This window comes from Lissotriton helveticus, chromosome 12, assembly GCF_964261635.1.
Source record: "Lissotriton helveticus chromosome 12, aLisHel1.1, whole genome shotgun sequence".
In the NCBI taxonomy this organism is placed as follows: domain Eukaryota; kingdom Metazoa; phylum Chordata; class Amphibia; order Caudata; family Salamandridae; genus Lissotriton; species Lissotriton helveticus.
Genome location: NC_136073.1, coordinates 579,660,678 through 579,677,201, shown reverse-complemented (window position 1 = coordinate 579,677,201; position 16,524 = coordinate 579,660,678). Strand labels below are relative to the sequence as shown.

The 16,524-nt window shown below is 51.3% G+C and overlaps 1 protein-coding gene across 1 annotated transcript in view; it reads left to right on the top strand.

Annotated features, from left to right (window-relative positions):
• Positions 1-16,524, top strand: part of LOC144798063 (uncharacterized) — a 793,010-nt gene that overhangs the window by 504,058 nt on the left and 272,428 nt on the right. The window contains exon 12 of the mRNA XM_078668835.1: positions 7,342-7,518. Coding sequence (XP_078524961.1) covers positions 7,342-7,518 — 177 coding nt within the window. The remainder of the gene's footprint in view (positions 1-7,341; positions 7,519-16,524) is intronic.

Here is a 16,524-nt window from a genome sequence, read left to right as displayed (position 1 = left end):
TCTGTCTGTCGGTCTGGCTGTCTGTCTATCGCCCTCACTCTGTCTGTCGGTCTGGCTGTCTGTCTATCGCCCTCACTCTGTCTGTCGGTCTGGCTGTCTGTCTATCTCCCTCACTCTGTCTGTCGGTCTGGCTGTCTGTCTATCGCCCTCACTCTGTCTGTCGGTCTGGCTGTCTGTCTATCGCCCTCACTCTGTCTGTCGGTCTGGCTGTCTGTCTATCGCCCTCACTCTGTCTGTCGGTCTGGCTGTCTGTCTATCGCCCTCACTCTGTCTGTCTGTCTGGCTGTCTGTCTATCGCCCTCACTCTGTCTGGCTGTCTGTCTATCGCCCTCACTCTGTCTGGCTGTCTGTCTATCGCCCTCACTCTGTCTGGCGGTCTGGCTGTCTGTCTATCGCCCTCATTCTGGCTGGCTGTCTGTCTATCGCCCTCACTCTGGCTGTCTATCGCCCTCACTCTGGCTGTCTATCGCCCTCACTCTGGCTGTCTATCGCCCTCACTCTGGCTGTCTATCGCCCTCACTCTGGCTGTCTATCGCCCTCACTCTGGCTGTCTATCGCCCTCACTCTGGCTGTCTATCGCCCTCACTCTGGCTGTCTATCGCCCTCACTCTGGCTGTCTATCGCCCTCACTCTGGCTGTCTATCGCCCTCACTCTGGCTGTCTATCGCCCTCACTCTGGCTGTCTGTCGCCCTCACTCTGTCTGTCTGTCTGTCGCCCTCACTCTGTCTGTCTGTCTATCGCCCTCACTCTGTCTGGCTGTCTGTCTATCTCCCTCACTCTGTCTGTCGGTCTGGCTGTCTATCGCCCTCACTCTGTCTGGCTGTCTGTCTATCGCCCTCACTCTGTCTGGCTGTCTGTCTATCGCCCTCACTCTGGCTGTCGGTCTGGCGGTCTATCGCCCTCACTCTGGCTGTCGGTCTGGCGGTCTATCGCCCTCACTCTGTTTATCGCACCACCACAGCATCACTCAGGGGCACCACAACATCAATCTGTGCAGCCATTCAACAACTGGTTCAAATATGTTCTCTCAATGATTCAAGCTTTATTACAAATGTCACAAAAAGATGTTAATATTTCAATTCTGTTCTTGGATTTTCATCACAATAAAATACACTGAACATAATCTTCACAAAAGATATTTACAAAAGTTTAAGCTATTGCCATTATAAAAGCCATTGTTATTTGTAATATCAATACATCTAAGTCACGTAAATACAAAACATGTTGCATTACAAATGCTATAGGTGTCACATTTGCAAAAGTTAAAAGTATTGGCATTGTAAATGACAAAGCTATTAATTTCACTATTTTCAAAACCAACACATAAATAAAAAATGTGTCATTTACAAGACCAATGGCTCAAACTTTCCTAATGCGAGACCTATTGCATTGCAAATGCGTGTTGGCATTTCTTTTTGGTTGGGTCTTAAATAGTCATTGACAAGAATATTACACTGTCTCTCTGAGGCCACCACTGTTTGGGGCACAGTACATTTCTCAATTGTGGAGCAATCTGCGTGGCATGCTGCCTCCATTCTAAAGTACATTATTGACCAATCTTTACAAACTAGAACTTTTAATGCTTTTATCACCCTAATGAATTTTTTTGTATTGGATGCTTCAAATCTTTCTTTTGATAGGCGAACCTTTCCTCCTATAGCAGAGATTGGATAAGGCCTTAGCGTAATTAATTTTGCCTATGCCCATGGACACCTTGTTTGTTTGGCTTAACACGCCTGTGCCGTATTTGGATGCTTGATTATCTTGTGGGACTACACACAGTAAAAGTAATATTGACAATTAATTTCAACTAGGAGTTATTCATGAACATTTGGTCCAACCACCCTAGTATGCCAAATGTTTTAATTTTCTTTTTCAGTTTTCTTTTTCAAGACTTGTACAGTGTCCTTCGATATGCCTGGTTTGTTGTCTTACAGGCGAGAGATCATTATTGGAATTCAGTTGTTTTTGTTGGAACACCCTGTTTTACTGTACCTAGTTGGCAAGCGCTTGGCCACTGACCCTTTAGAAAATGGTGTTTGGTTGGCCTAAACATCTGGAGTGTAAGATTAGCAATAAGCCTCAATTTGGGGATGTCTGAGGCATAGTCTGGAAGGACCCGAACAGCCGATGGATTTGGCATTTACCAAAGTACCATTTTCTCTAAATGTAAGTTGCTTGAATACTCTCCCTATATCAATTGGGCATATTTCAATCCAGCCCATACCAGATTTTGTTTGAGGCACTGAACAGCTGAGTTTGCCATGGCGAATAGGCTGCATGCTGATAGTAATTTTTCATTCTTTTTTGGTTCAGTTTTAAATAAATAGAACTTGTGCACTGAAAATAAAACCTCACCATCTTCCTTCTTTGGACTCCCTTTTGTAGAGTGAAGTGTCCATGAGACATGTAGGTTTTCATATTTTGAGAAGTACCAAAACAGTTGAAATTGTGTTGCCTTGTATCGATCTGGTAATTGTTTTGGCTTGTATCTGCAAAGATAGAACGCTCTGGCCTCAAAGGTAACAAATGAAGATTGGTGCTCCCTTCAGGGACTCTTTTCTATCTCCGCACATGCTTGGCTTTTCTGAGACTTGGTTTACTGTGACCAAATCCAACGTGAAGTTTTAAAACATTCATTGAAATGAGCAGTCATGAAATTGAAACCTAAAACTGCAATTGATAACTTTGAATTAAATGCTTTGAACACAGTGGAAAAAGCAGGCACAAACAATTAAAAACAAAAAAATAAAAACATTTAGAAGTGGGATACTTGCACAATGTGTCCTTGTTGGAAATGGGACCCCTGGCTGGCCAGGGCTTTCGCCAAAGTCAGTCAGAGACCACCACTCCCAAGTCAGGGCAAGGGAGTTACACGCCAAGATAACCCCTGCTCACCCTCTAGGTAACGTGGCGCGAGCAGCAAGGCTAAACTTGGAGGCGATGTAAGTTAAGTATTTGCGCACGCACCCCAGCAACAACACCCAAAGGCCCACCACAAAGGAAACTCCACACAAGGTTATATAAAAATAGCCTTTGTATTACACCAAAACACATTAGATAAAACACACACTTTACAATGTGCCAGAGGCACGGGCAGAATTTACAAGGGATTATTTACAAGACAGGGCCACCTGGACCACTGTCAGGAATAGCACTTTCTGAAGTTACAATACTTGTAGGCCTAGAACTTAGAACATAGCCTATCAGACAGTACCTTCCTTCCTGGTTGCACGGGATAATGCGAGTGACCTCCTTAGTAAGCTTGAGCGGGCGACCCAGCGAAGCGGCGCGGCTCAGGGGAGAGCGGCGCTGCTCGAGGCTTGGACGGGCTGCCGGCACGGTACAAGCGTTTCTCTGGGGCGACCAATGTGTGCGGCTCAGAAGAGGAGGGAAAGGCAGGATGCGGGCGACCCAGCGAAGCGGCGCAGCTCAGGGGAGAGCGGCGCTGCTCGAGGCTTGGAAGGGCTGCCGGCACGAGCTGCCGAGGGGAACGAGCGAGGCACACTTCAGCGAGGCCCCAGGGGCCCAGGGAGATCAGACAAGTCCCAGCAATTTGGCAGGGAAGGCACCATAGAGTCCACTGGTCCTGGGACTCTGGTCAGGGGGCGAGCTTAGTATCAAGCCCTTGGGATCACTTATAACAGAAGATCACTGTAACACAAAATAGGACATAAAGCACACAACCAGTACCCACTGGTAACTGGTAAGTCCCCCCTACGCAATCCTAACCACCCTAGGAACAGGTCACGCAGGGAACCAGGACCTTACTAGCACCACCTGCACTAGCAAGAACAACCACCTCAGTATCACAATACAAGTAGGGGCATAGACCTGGGGACAAAACACGTGATGCAGAACCTACATTCAGCGGTGTAAGGAACACATGACGCATCAACACACGTTCAGCGTTGTAAGGAACAGGGCACATAATGTATCAACAACACATTCAGAGGTGCAGCAAAGAGCACTTTGCAGAAATCACAGTAACATGAACTTACATCCAAGTCCAGGGTCCAGGTTGCGCCACTGCGCCAAGACCTAAACGTTGCAGCTGCCCACAAAGTGCTGGGCAGCTGGAGATGATGATGAGGCCAACGTGGGAGCCTCTCTAGGCTCATGAACAAATATGCTTGTCCCTTTTTGGAGCCTCGCTGGGCTCTGCGTAAAGAAATGGGCCCACAAGCCTCTCTGGGCTCTCACAACACACCTAGAACCATGGTGCCCTCTTGGAACCACGGGGCTCCGTGAACAAAGAAATGCCCTGAGCCTCTCTGGGCTTGTAATATGCCGATTGCCCCCAGGAGCCTCGGGGCTCCTCAACACTGATGTGGGCGGGGAGACCTCAGAACAACTGGAGAGCCACTCGGGGCCCCAAGAACAATGAGGCCGGGTCGGAGCCTCTCCGGGCTCAAGAACAAACAAACGGAGTCCCTCTCGGGGGACTCTGCATCAGGGGAGGCCCCACGGGCCTCAGAGACCAAGGGTCTTGCTCTGGAGGGGAGGGGCGGGCACCGACAATGTGCCCCGACGCCCCCCTCCCTTCCGCACTCACTCACCGGGTCTCTGGTGCTCGGCGGCGGCTCTCCTCCTCCACCGGGGCTCCCTCCTGGTCCTGGGAGCCCCGCGACATCCGGCGACTGCTTCCTGGCTAGCCCGGGGCTCTCCCCAGCTCACTGGATCCCCGGGCGGCCATCACTCCTTCGCGGGCTGCGGGGGCGGGACTTCCGGCCGGCCGCGCTCTGATTGGCCGGCCGGCCAAGCACTTCCGGGTCGCACTTGGCAGCGGCCTGGCAACGTTTTCCAAACACTCCGGGCTGCGGCGGTGAAGTCCTGGGCAATGCCGGGTGGGCACCGGCCTTAATTACCATAAAGCGCGGTGGGCACGCGCTCGAAAGGTGGCAATGTCCCCGGCAGGGGGGCACCTGCCAGGGGGCTCAAGACTCGTCACTGAGCGGGGCAAACGCCGGGTGGGCTCCGGCTTCCAAAAGTAAAAGCGCCCCTCAGCGCTAAATGCAAAATAAAGCGCTCGTAAGCGCTAGAAGAAAAACGAAGCGCTCCCAGGTGCCCTCAGGCAGAGTAGGCGCTCCCAGCGCTGGCAGACAAAATAAAGCTCTTCCAGGCGCTTCAGGGGAACAGCAAGTCCTTCAGGGGTCCATCAGCAAGCCAGGGGCTGGGCAGGGCTCAGGGAGGCAAGCCATCCCTGAGCCCAAGCAGCAGCACGCCCCTGGCAGATTCAAGCAGCAAACAAGACTATTTTCATGGGGTCACAGCCCCTCTTTTATACACCTTTTCCCTTTGTCTTTAGGTGCAGGGTGGGGGCAGAACCAGTCGCAGCTGGTTCTGGAGCACTCTTGATGGCCCAACCACCCATTCTATTCACTGGCAGGGCTTGGGTCATCAGTCACACCACAGGGGGGCGGAGCCAGCATTGTGTGGGGAAAACCCAGCCCATCCAGGACACAGGTACACTCCTCCCACACATCCCTCATGCTAATCTCCCACTCACCACCGGGCAGACCCATCCAGACTTCCTGGAGCCTGGCATGCCAGCCAGCTCCAGCCAATCATGCGCCAGCACCCTCACAGCACACGTACAGCCATGTCTAGAAATGGTGCTTCCCTACTAGACACATACATGCTGCATACACCATCTCGCAGCATTCACTCCCCCGAGTTCACACATACCAAACTTGACCATGCACACCTCACGCACCAGGAACTACCAGGGACACACATTCCCCATGCATTCCTATGGGAGGGCAGGCCAATCTCACACATGCACTCAGGGAGAGCACGCACTTTACACTGCGCCACAGTGTCAAAGTGCGCAAAGACCAGAAATCACTATAATTTCAAGGCAAAAAGTTCAGGGGTGAACCTGCCAGAAGGCCCAAGTCCAACAGTCCTTAAAATTAAGATGCTTTGTTTGTACTTGCATGCATGTATACTTCAGGGTACATAAATATCCTTCTGAGTTCCTGATGAATCCTGCATGTCCGGAATGAAGTGTGCATGCAGTGGTGGCAAACACATGAGCGATCCAGTATCTGTAAAGCGTCCTACATAAACACATCTCTGCACAGCATGGCTCCTTCAGAAATGCGTTTTATGCAAGTTTTATTCTGTTGTAACTGGTAATCAATTAATGTGTTTCTGCTTGCAAGGTAGTCTTGAACACAAGTTCCTTCTTGGCATTGGTCCTGTACATGCCTGACTACACCAGTTTGTTTCCGGTAGTCCTAGGTGCAGGGCAGCTATTGCCATTGACTCGTGTCTGTTTTGGCTGCCATGTTTGCTACCAACTCCTAAGATGCCCTGATGTCCTGTCACCTCTGTCTGCTTTGCTTTTGCAGCCAAACTGTCTTCTTTCACTACATCTTAAGTGCACACAGTGTAGCAAAATAAACTAGTTTGTCCCTGCTGCTTGCTACCTGGTTACTTCACCTAATTTCACTGGTGTTTATGGCTTCTAAAGTAAAATGTAGTTTTATAGTTTTTAATGTATTCCACTTTTGGACTTTTGTAATTTATATTGAATTTGTATTTTTCAGTAAAATGTTTGTCTTCAGTCCTGATGTTTAAATACACTTTCTCGTGCAGTTATTAAATATTCTATTTTATTTGTATTTTTAATTTAGAAGTGCAGTTCATAGCCTTTTATTTTAGTATGTATGTATGTAAATCAGTAGAATCTGGAATAATACAGTGAAATAGGTACTTAAAGTAGTATCACTAATCTACATTGTGGATTTAATACATAACCCAATTCCTTCTGGTAACTATCTCATGGAGTATGAATCATAGTGGGATCTGACCAGTAGTTTAAAGTATGCCTCAAACTGTACATTAAAGTTTCACTGCACTTAATTCCTATGGTTGTCCTAGCAGCAATTCTTGCGCACTAACTTGCAATGAACTGTATCGTGCCATGACTCAATGACAAATATATAAAATACTTGTAACCCTTAAATAGATTTAACTTTTCATGGGAAATTTAAAATAAAAACAGAATTAAAGTCTTTTTTTCTTGGTGAGTTTGTTGTAAAATTGTAGTATTTGTTGCATTTCAAGTGTTCCTCTCGCATTAAACAAGGCCAGTAATTTCCTTACATGAAATTGTATTTCATTTACTTCCCTATATTATATGGTATTTTGAATGACTTATTCTTAAAGTTTTTCATAAATGGTTCTCCCATGACTATTGATGCAGGCAGTTTAAACTCCTGCCCATTGGAGGCTTAGGCCTTTTTACTGAATAAAGTACAGATGCTTATTTTATTTTCTATGCATACTTCTCCTGTCCATCTTGTCTCATTCCATTTGATTTTCTCTTCCAGCTGAGAAGCGTGTCTCACTCCTGAACATGCTGACACATCTAAAATCTGCAGAATCTCTAGGCTCTTCCTCGCCCCAGTCTGTACAAGGACTAGAACCATGCCGCGGCTCTGTCACCATTTCTGATCTCAGTCTGCCCCTGAACATGGACTACTTGTGCTCTGTGATGAACCGGACAGGTATGTTCCTGGAGGCCAATGACTGAGGGCACAAATGTACTTAAATGTGGGGGCATACGTAAAGTTTATAAAAAATGGGGAGGTTAAACCGATTTATCACTGAATTGGTGTTTCTCTGGAAGGTTTATGGTTTATTCATGAGCATCTTCATTTTAGAATGTTGAGAGTTCTGTTATCTATTCATTTCTTAAGAATATATGCCACTATTACCTTAAAGTATTTTTTTTCACATAGAAGGCTAGTTGATATGTTTTACATGACCAAAAGTAATGTCCTTATGCAGGAGAGGTTTATAGACTCAGTGTGGTCCCTACTCATGATGGTGGCTCAGGGTACTAATTGTCTCAGAGGTGGCGTAAGAATTTAAACACTAAAAATTGTTTTTTCTTCTGACCGTGATTAGTGCAGGTACAAAGGGCTTATAGTTTGTAACGGTGTGGAGTTAGGGGGGGTGGGGAGCATCACGCGACCATGCATTGTCCCCGTACGTGACGTCCATAAGGTCACATAAGTCCCACCCCGGCGCGCCTACGTCAGTTTTTTTCCTTTTCCGCGTGCAACGCGGATCCGGATCGTGCTCTGGGCTTGTTTAGGCCTTTCCCTTTACGCTATTGCGTGTGTGTGGGGACAGTGTGCGAATGCCTTCGGGCTTTAAGACGTGCTCGTCTTGTGGCTGCCTGATGTCGGCGACAGACCCTCACCCCATCTGCATGTGGTGTGGGAACACCACGACTCCACTGATTGTGAGGCGTGCCAGCAGCTGAAACCGAAGTCCCATCGGGAGCGCTGGATGAAACTTCTTTTAGCCCGCATGTCCAGGTCAGTGTCAGCACCCTGCCTGGCCCCTGCGGAGGGTTATCTAACCCTCTACTTCCCTCATCGACATCGCCCCTCTCAGAGGTCACAGGAGCGTCCCTTACCTGTCGGTAAGTGTCGCACTTTGTCCCCGAGGGCTGGTTCCCGGCCTGTTGTGGGCGCGGGCTCTCCGCGGGTGGTGCGGCCCAGCGCGTCATCCCCCCTATCTGCCGTTTCCCGGTGTGGGGCGACTCGAGCCCAGATGGAGACATATGCAGCGGCTCTACAGGCCTCGCTGGCTTCTCCTCTTCCTCTCTTCCTTCCCCTCCTGGGACATCAGCGGATCCCTTGTAGTGTGCGGGGCCCTCCGTGGCGTGTCTGACGGCTCCAGCGCCGACTGGCTCTGATCCAGCCCTGGCGTCGACTGGCTCGGATCCAGGTTCGGAGTATGTGGTGCTGTTGGTGTGCGGCCCTTCGGTGGTCCCTCCTTTAGACCACGGCGCCTCTGCTACGCTCTTCCTTCCCCCTCCTGGGGCATCAGCGGATCCCTTGTAGTGTGCGGGGCCCTCCGTGGCGTGTCTGGCGGCTCCAGCGCCGACTGGCTCTGATCCAGCCCTGGCGTCGACTGGCTCGGATCCAGGTTCGGAGTATGTGGTGCTGTTGGTGTGCGGCCCTTCGGTGGTCCCTCCTTTAGACCACGGCGCCTCTGCTACGCCGCACACTCCAGCGGGAGTCCATGTGGTGTCGCGGGAGGTCGCCGGGGCTCGGGTCGCACCCCTGAGCTCCTCTTGGTCCTCTCGACAGGCGGAAGGCCCCTGTCGTCCCGTCACAGGTCGAGGTTGGCGGGGGACTTCTCGTTCCTCCACGCAGGCGGCTGCCTCGTCGGAGGCCAGGCCGGCGCCGCTCCTTCGCTGCTCAAGCCCAGCCCCGGTCTCCTGCGACGAGCGCTGGGGCGGAGGTTGTTCCGGCATCTCCCCTGGCGTCGGACGATGCCTCAGATTGTGGACTCTACTGCATCAGGTCGTTGACCCGCCCTCGTACGCCTCTTCTCCAGAGGTTTGACGCTTGTTGGTGTCATCCTCCCTGGAGACGGGCCGACGCGTCCTGGCCTTTTCCCCGGCGTCGTCTAAAGGCGGCTCCACGCTGTCTCTTCTCCAGAGCAGCCGCAGGTCTCCCACTCCTCAGTCCCTCTTCCTTCTTTCCGGACCTGGCCCTTCCTCCCTCCGGTTTGCTTGGGGGATGGCCGTCTTAGCTTGCAGCCGTCGTCTACAGAGGAGCTGCTTTTCCCTCCGCGGGGCCCTATGGAGGCGGGTGCAGCCTTTGCTTGCGTGGTTTCCACGGCTGTGGGAATTTTGTGCATGGGTGATCCAGCTACCCAGTTTCCCGCGAATCATCTTCTGGAGGTTCTCTATCAGGCTCTGGAGGTAGGGAGCTGCTGCTTCCCTTTTGAGGGTTCACTCCATTCTTCTCTTTTGGGGACTTGGGGCCGTCCCGCCATGGGAGACACAGTGCCCCATCACCTTCTACACTGCCACCGCGTGAACCGGCATGTCTTTGCCTCCACCCCTCTACCAGGGGCCCCCTCTTGCAGAATGCCTTTCCATCTCTGCCATCGCTGTTGTCTCCCCCATCACGGGAGGCCCGCTGGCTGGACTCCTGGAGGCGTAATATGTTCGCCTCAACCAGTGAGACTCTGCGGGCCCTTAACAAGCTGTGTGTCCTGGCTAGGGCCACTTCTTGTTTGTGGGACTCAGGGTAATCCCTTATGTCTGTCGCTTCTCAGGAGGGTGCCTGTGTCGATCTGAGGCACCATTTGTTGGATGGCCAGGAGCTGGCGGCGTTAATTCTTCGTTCCGCTCTGGACATCTCGGAGGTGCTGGGTCGTGCCATGGCTTCTTCGTTTGCCCTTGGTCGTCATGCCTGGCTTCGAGATATTGTGTTTCCTGAGAATGTTCGGTAACGGCTGGTGGCCCTTCCCTTCGATGGCACTCTTTTTTTTGTCCCACACATCTGCGGACTCGGCCATTCAGAGGTTCTTGGCGGGGCTTCATCCTCCTCCTTCTCCCCCTCAGTGATCTGTGACTTGATCTGGTTCTTGGAGGTGTTCTTCTGTTGGGGTGGGTCTCCCCAGTTGTGTGTTGTGTGCTTCATGTGGAGAAGTGTGGCTCAGGGGTTAGAGGCGGCAGACCCGGAAGCTGAGATCAGTCCTGGACCAGGGTTCAATTCCCCGCCTCGCCGGGTCTTAGGCTCAAAAATTCCATGGACTCGATAATTCTCGTTCCGGTGCCTACTTGACTCACGGGTCCACACTCTGCGACTCTGGGCAATAGCTTGCTTAATCTCCACTACGGCCCCTCGCGGCGGGATGCCTGGCTTTCACCTTGTGGATACCCTGCTGGGGCTATCTCACAGGGGAATACCAGGACGGGTTCCCAAGGCAAGCGCCTTGATGCCTACGGGTGATACGTGCGCTATATAAATCGCAATACATTTACATTTACATGGCCACTCGAGTCCTTGTTGGGACTGTGGTTCTGTTGGATGCTGGCCAGCCCTTCTTGACTGTTTGTTTTTGCTTTGGGTTTTCTACACCATGCTGGCCTGGAGACTAGGCCTGCTGTTTTTTCTCTCTGGCTGCTTGACGAGCCTTATGCAGGTTTTTCCGCCTGAATTTTATGTTGTCCTGCTGCAGACATTTGTTCCCGAGAGGTTCCCGTGTTTTGGGATGTAACGTGCCCCATGTGGGGCAGTGGAAGCGATTATATAGCTCTGTTCTGCGCTGGGGAGTTGATTGCTTTTGGGCCTCTGTTCTCCGTTAAGGTATGTTGCCGATGCACGCCTCTTACTGATGGCTTGGGAGGGCTTGAGTTGGGCCCAGGGTGTCCCTCTCCGGGATCACTTTGCTGTTTGCCTGGTCTGGCCTGCTGTCTGCGGCCGGGCATCTTGGTTCTGCCTGGTTCCACTTCCTTTTGGACTGTGGGTGTGGACTCCTCCCTGTAGCGTGTCTGGACCCTTCTGGCTCTAAGCCGTCGGCTGACGTCTGGCTTGCCCTGAGAGCATCCTTCCACGGTGCTCCCTGCGTCTGGCTGCACTTGCTGGTGCAGACCTGTTTTTTTTTTTTTTTTTTTTTTTGCACAATTGTGGCTTCTTTGCTTTTTGGTGGGACAGTCATCTTCTCCTTTCTCTCATCCCGTTCGGGGTTGGTCGTCTGCTTGCGGGGGTTCCCCTTGCCTGAGGGACGGGGCTCCTATTCTTGTCTTTAGGACTTGGCCCATGTGGGACCTTCTGTTATGACCAGGCTGGTGGGGTGCTCTCGCAGACCCTCCTTCCCCTTGGGTATGGCTAGGGTATCTATTCTTTGTGAAGGAATCTGCGGCTAGTAGTCTCTATCAGATGTAAGAGTTACTTACCTTCGGTAAAGATGTATCTGGTAGAGGCGATTCTAGCCGCATCAAGGAACCAGGTGCAGGCTATCTCTTTTCTTGGCAGGGTTGCTGCTCAGGGCTGGTCTCTGTTCTTTATTTTGTTTTCCCTGCCTTTGGGCACTGCAGTGCCTAGCACTGCTCTTCAGAATGTTCCTCACCATACCTTTTTCCACTTTTTCTGCTCTTTCGCACACTGTACCTACACTCTCACAGTTTTTCCTGCTGGCTCCGCGTTGTGGCGCGGAAAAGTGCTCTGAAGAAAACTGACATAGGTGCGCCGGGTTGGGACTTATGTGACCTCGCTGACGTCACGTACGCGGTTAAATCCATCATTCATTTGCTCACCATGCCACCCCAGTTTAGGCCTGTCCATGTGCAAATCAGTCTTGACCCTGTGCCTCATGGGAACAGTCCAGCCCGAACTGCCAAGCCAGGTTCTGCCTGGACCGGAAACGAGCATCCTAGGACCGGTTTCGGGTTTCACTCCTCTTCAGCCAGGATAGCTGGATTCTAGTGGCACAGTGAGACCAGGACCTACGTGTGGCCATACCTGTCCTGTAGTAGGCACGGGCCATCTTCTTCCAAACCATTACAGACTGGAGAGAGGCAGCAAAGTTCTCGATCCGCTGTGGTCTGGACAAGACTGTCTCACTGGGGAGAGGGATTTCCTAGATGGTGACCCTGAGGTGCCACACATGGTGGAGGAACAACTGTCTTCTCTAGGGATTTCCTAGCTTTCTGTATTGACATGCCCTTCGATGGCACTTGTCTCCTCAGAGAGTCTGTAGTCGCTGGGCTGGAACGTTTTAAAGGACCTTTGGGTTATGGCCATGTCCTTGAGCCTCTGCTGCCCTCATCATCCCAATCTGCTGTTTGCACCTATGGAAGGGGTTTTCAACCACATCAACACTGTTCCAACTAACCCTTCACCCCTCCCCTGGTATCTGCAGCCTCCAAACCTTCCTAATCTTGCCCCTTTAGATCATGGGCAGCCAGTTGGCGGAATAATCCACCATCACTGGTAGTCCATAACATCAGATAGGGGCTACTCCCTCCCCTTCGAGTCCACCCCTCCCTCCAAGTCCACCCCTCCCTCCATGCCTCCATCTTATGATCAGCTGACAGTCATACGTCCTTGCTCCGTAGGGAAGTCATGGCTTTCTTGGCCAAAGGAGTCATGGAGAGGGTTTCGGGGACAGAAGTAGGCTGTAGTTATTGTGGTTATTATTCCCACTACTTTTTTGGTCCACAAAGAAGGGGACTTTGTTCTAGTCTAGACCCCCGAGCCATTAACCTCTTTCTCAAAAAGGAGAAATTCAAGAGGTTCATGCTTGCTCAGCTCTTGTCTGACCTGGATCCGGAAGACTGGATGGGAGAATTGAGCATGCAGGATGCTTATTTCCATATTCTCTTCCTGCCTGCCCAATGGCGTTATCTGCATTATGTTTCATTTCACTGTGCTCCCTTTTGGCCTTACCAGTGCCCCACGGGTGTTCATAAAAGTAATGGTGGTTGCTGCTCATCTTCCGAGATCTGGGGTTCTGGTCTTCCCCCCCTCCCCCCCCCTATCTCGAGCACTGGTTGCTGAATTCAGGCTGTCATCTGGCTACAGCAGACCTCCTACTTTAGCTGGGGTTACTATCAACGTGCCGGAGACGCACCTGACTCTCATCTGAGCTGTTCTGGACACAGTACAGTTTTGGGTTCATCTGAGCCGGGAGCCCAGGATATTCAGGCTAGGAGACTTATATTTCATTCTCTATCCTGGATTTCGGTGACACACTGTGGCTTTTGGGCCTCATGACCTCCTGCATGTCACACATCCCAGATGGCATATGCAGACTCTGCAGTAGGACTTGACGTTCCAGTGGGCGCAGCATCAGGGAAATCTCTCTGACCTGGTCAATATCTCGGAGAGGACTGCGAAGGACTTACTGTGGTGGCTAATAGATTTTGGTCAGATGCAGACCCCTCTCCCTTTCCCAACCAGATCTCACAGTAGTGACTGATACATCACACTTGGGATGGGGCAGCCATCTGGGAGGGGTGGAGATCAGGGGGCTCTGGTCTCTGGCGGAATCTGGACTCCATCAATCTGCTGGGGCTCCAAGCGATCCGATTGGCAGTGAAAGCCATACTATCCTTCAAGGGAAAGCTGGTGGTGCAAGTGTTCATAATAACACCATCACCATGTGGAACAGCAACAAACAAGGAGGAATGGGGTTGGGGAACCTTTGTCAAGAGGTCCTGCGTCTCTGGATATGGCTGGACCAGCAGGATAGTTCCCTGATGGTTCAGCACCTGGCAGGTTCCGTGAATGCCAGTGTGGACAAACTCGGCCGTTGATGCCTAGAGAATCACACATGGCCTCTCTGACCTGAGGTGGCACAATGTCACGGCTCACGGCGTAGCCGCGGCCGGCCATCTCCGCAAACATACACGGAGGCCGGAATACTCACTTCCGGCCGGAAGTCGAGGACCCGGTCTAGTCCCGGGCAGCAAGCACAGAAGCACTTCCGGGGGAAACGCTTAACTCTCGCGTTTCCCGCCGGCTTGGTGCTTTGGATCCTGATTCCTCGCTGAAGCCTCGTCTTTGGAAACCTGCCGTTCCTGCTGGGGACAAGAGCCGAGGGAAGCTCTACTTAGCATTCGGAGACAGCGCCCGCCTGCAGCATTTTGGTTACACGTGCGGAGTAACTGGAATACTTTAAAAGCGTAGGTGCGCTTTGTGTCCTTTCTGACACCAGGTTGGGTTAGTCAGGAATTAGCACCTTCTGGGTCACGCGCGCAGGAGCGCATTTGAGAAGGAAGCTCAGCCTGCAAACTGGGGCTGAGAAACTACGGACAATTGCAGTTTACGCGCAGAAGCGCTTTTCTTTCATTTGCACTGGGGTGCCATGCGCAGGAGCGTTTTCTTTTGTTATAGCTTGTGCAAACGCGCAGGAGTGCTTTATTTTTGTTATAGCTTGTGCAAACGCGCAGGAGCGCTTTTCTTTGTTCTACACTTTGTGCAACTTTGGAGCAACTTCATTAGTTGGACCTAGGGAATCGCGCATAGGAGTGACTTCCTCTTGCCTTCCCCTTCGGCGCCGAACGTATCCGGAGACCTGCTTTCCTATGAAGAAGCGGTGAGTCCACAGAGGGTTGCACGGTCCGTGTGTGCTTGTAGGGGTGGTTCCATTTTGGGGTCTGTTCTTGATCTTGCCTTTTTCTTGGTTTCCAGTAGACACCGGAACGCCCCGCCAACTCCACGCTTTCCCTGCCCTACACCCTGGCTCCCATCCCTGCGTCCATCTCACCCCTACTGGGTATCGCCATTCCACGAGGGTCAGGTGGCTACAGGGACGGGTGCTCTTGTCTCTGCGGAATCGCGTCACAAGCAAGGTAAGCCTTGTGGGGCACACGACACACAAGGTCCGTTTCAGCTGTGGGGACAGCATTTCATAGATCTGTGCTCCTCTGCGGAGAACACACAATGTCAGCAGTTTTGCACCCTCTAGTTTCCAAGGCGGCTCTCGCTTCGGAGACTCTTCATCTCGAGTGGAGCTCAGGCCTCCACAACGCCTTTCCGCATAAATCACTCCGCCTCAGTTCTCGGGATTTATTTTGGAGTTTGTAGAGCTCGCAGCTAACTCCAGCAGAGGTGTCCCAGCGCTAATGCAATTGAGTGACCCCGCGCACAAGTAGGCTTAGTGACTGTTGAATAGCCAGGTTTTTAGAGCTCGTCTGAAGGCGGTTTCGGGTTCATTCAGATGGGAAGGGAGCAGCATTGTATTCCACAGTTTAGTGGTCCTAACTGCAAATGCTCTACCGCCTACCCTCGCCTTGTGAAAGTGTGAGGGGGGGAGGCGGTGAGGAGCTGCAGGTGGTTAGGTTTCAGGACTTGGTCATGCTGGTAGTGTTGTAGTCTGACTCTCGAAGGCCTCGGCCTCTGGCTGCTCCGTAAGCCAAGGTAAGTTCCTTGAATTCTATTCTCCTTATGACTGGTAGCCAGTGGAGGCTTGTTGGAACCGGGATCCCCGGCTGGCCAGGGCTTTTGCCAAAGTCAGTCCGAGACCACCACTCCCAAGTCAGGGCAAGGGAGTTACACGCCAAGATAACCCCTGCTCACCCTCTAGGTAACGTGGCGCGAGCAGCAAGGCTAAACTTGGAGGCGATGTAAGTTAAGTATTTGCGCACGCACCCCAGCAACAACTCCCAAGGCCCACCACAAAGGAAACTCCACACCAGGTTATATAAAAATAGCCTTTGTATTATAATAAAAACACATACTGTTACACTGTGCCAACAGGCACGGGCAGAATTTACAAGGGATTATGTACAGGACAGGGCCACCTGGACCACTGTCAAGGGTATGCACTGTTAGAACTTAGCACTTGTAGAAATTATAAATCTGTAGAAACAATACTCAGCACATAAATCATATAATGACTGTAGTATCAAAATAGCACATGTAGCACACAACCAGGACTTCCTGGTAAGGGGTAAACCCCTCCTACGTAACCCTAACCACTCTAGGCAATCACGCAGGTAACTAGGACCTTAGTCTCAGGACCTATGGAAGGAAAAGCAATCACCTAAGCATAGACACCTAGCAAAGGGAAAGAAACAAAACACATGATGTATCAACACATTCAGAGGTGTAGCAATAACATTTGCGCAGGACTCCCATTCAGTATGTAAATTACAAATGTACCAGACTCACATGGCACAACAGCAGAACTGTCCCTTAGGCCAACTGGCCTCACAAGGGCTGCAATGCCCTGAGTCTCATTGTCAGGCAGGC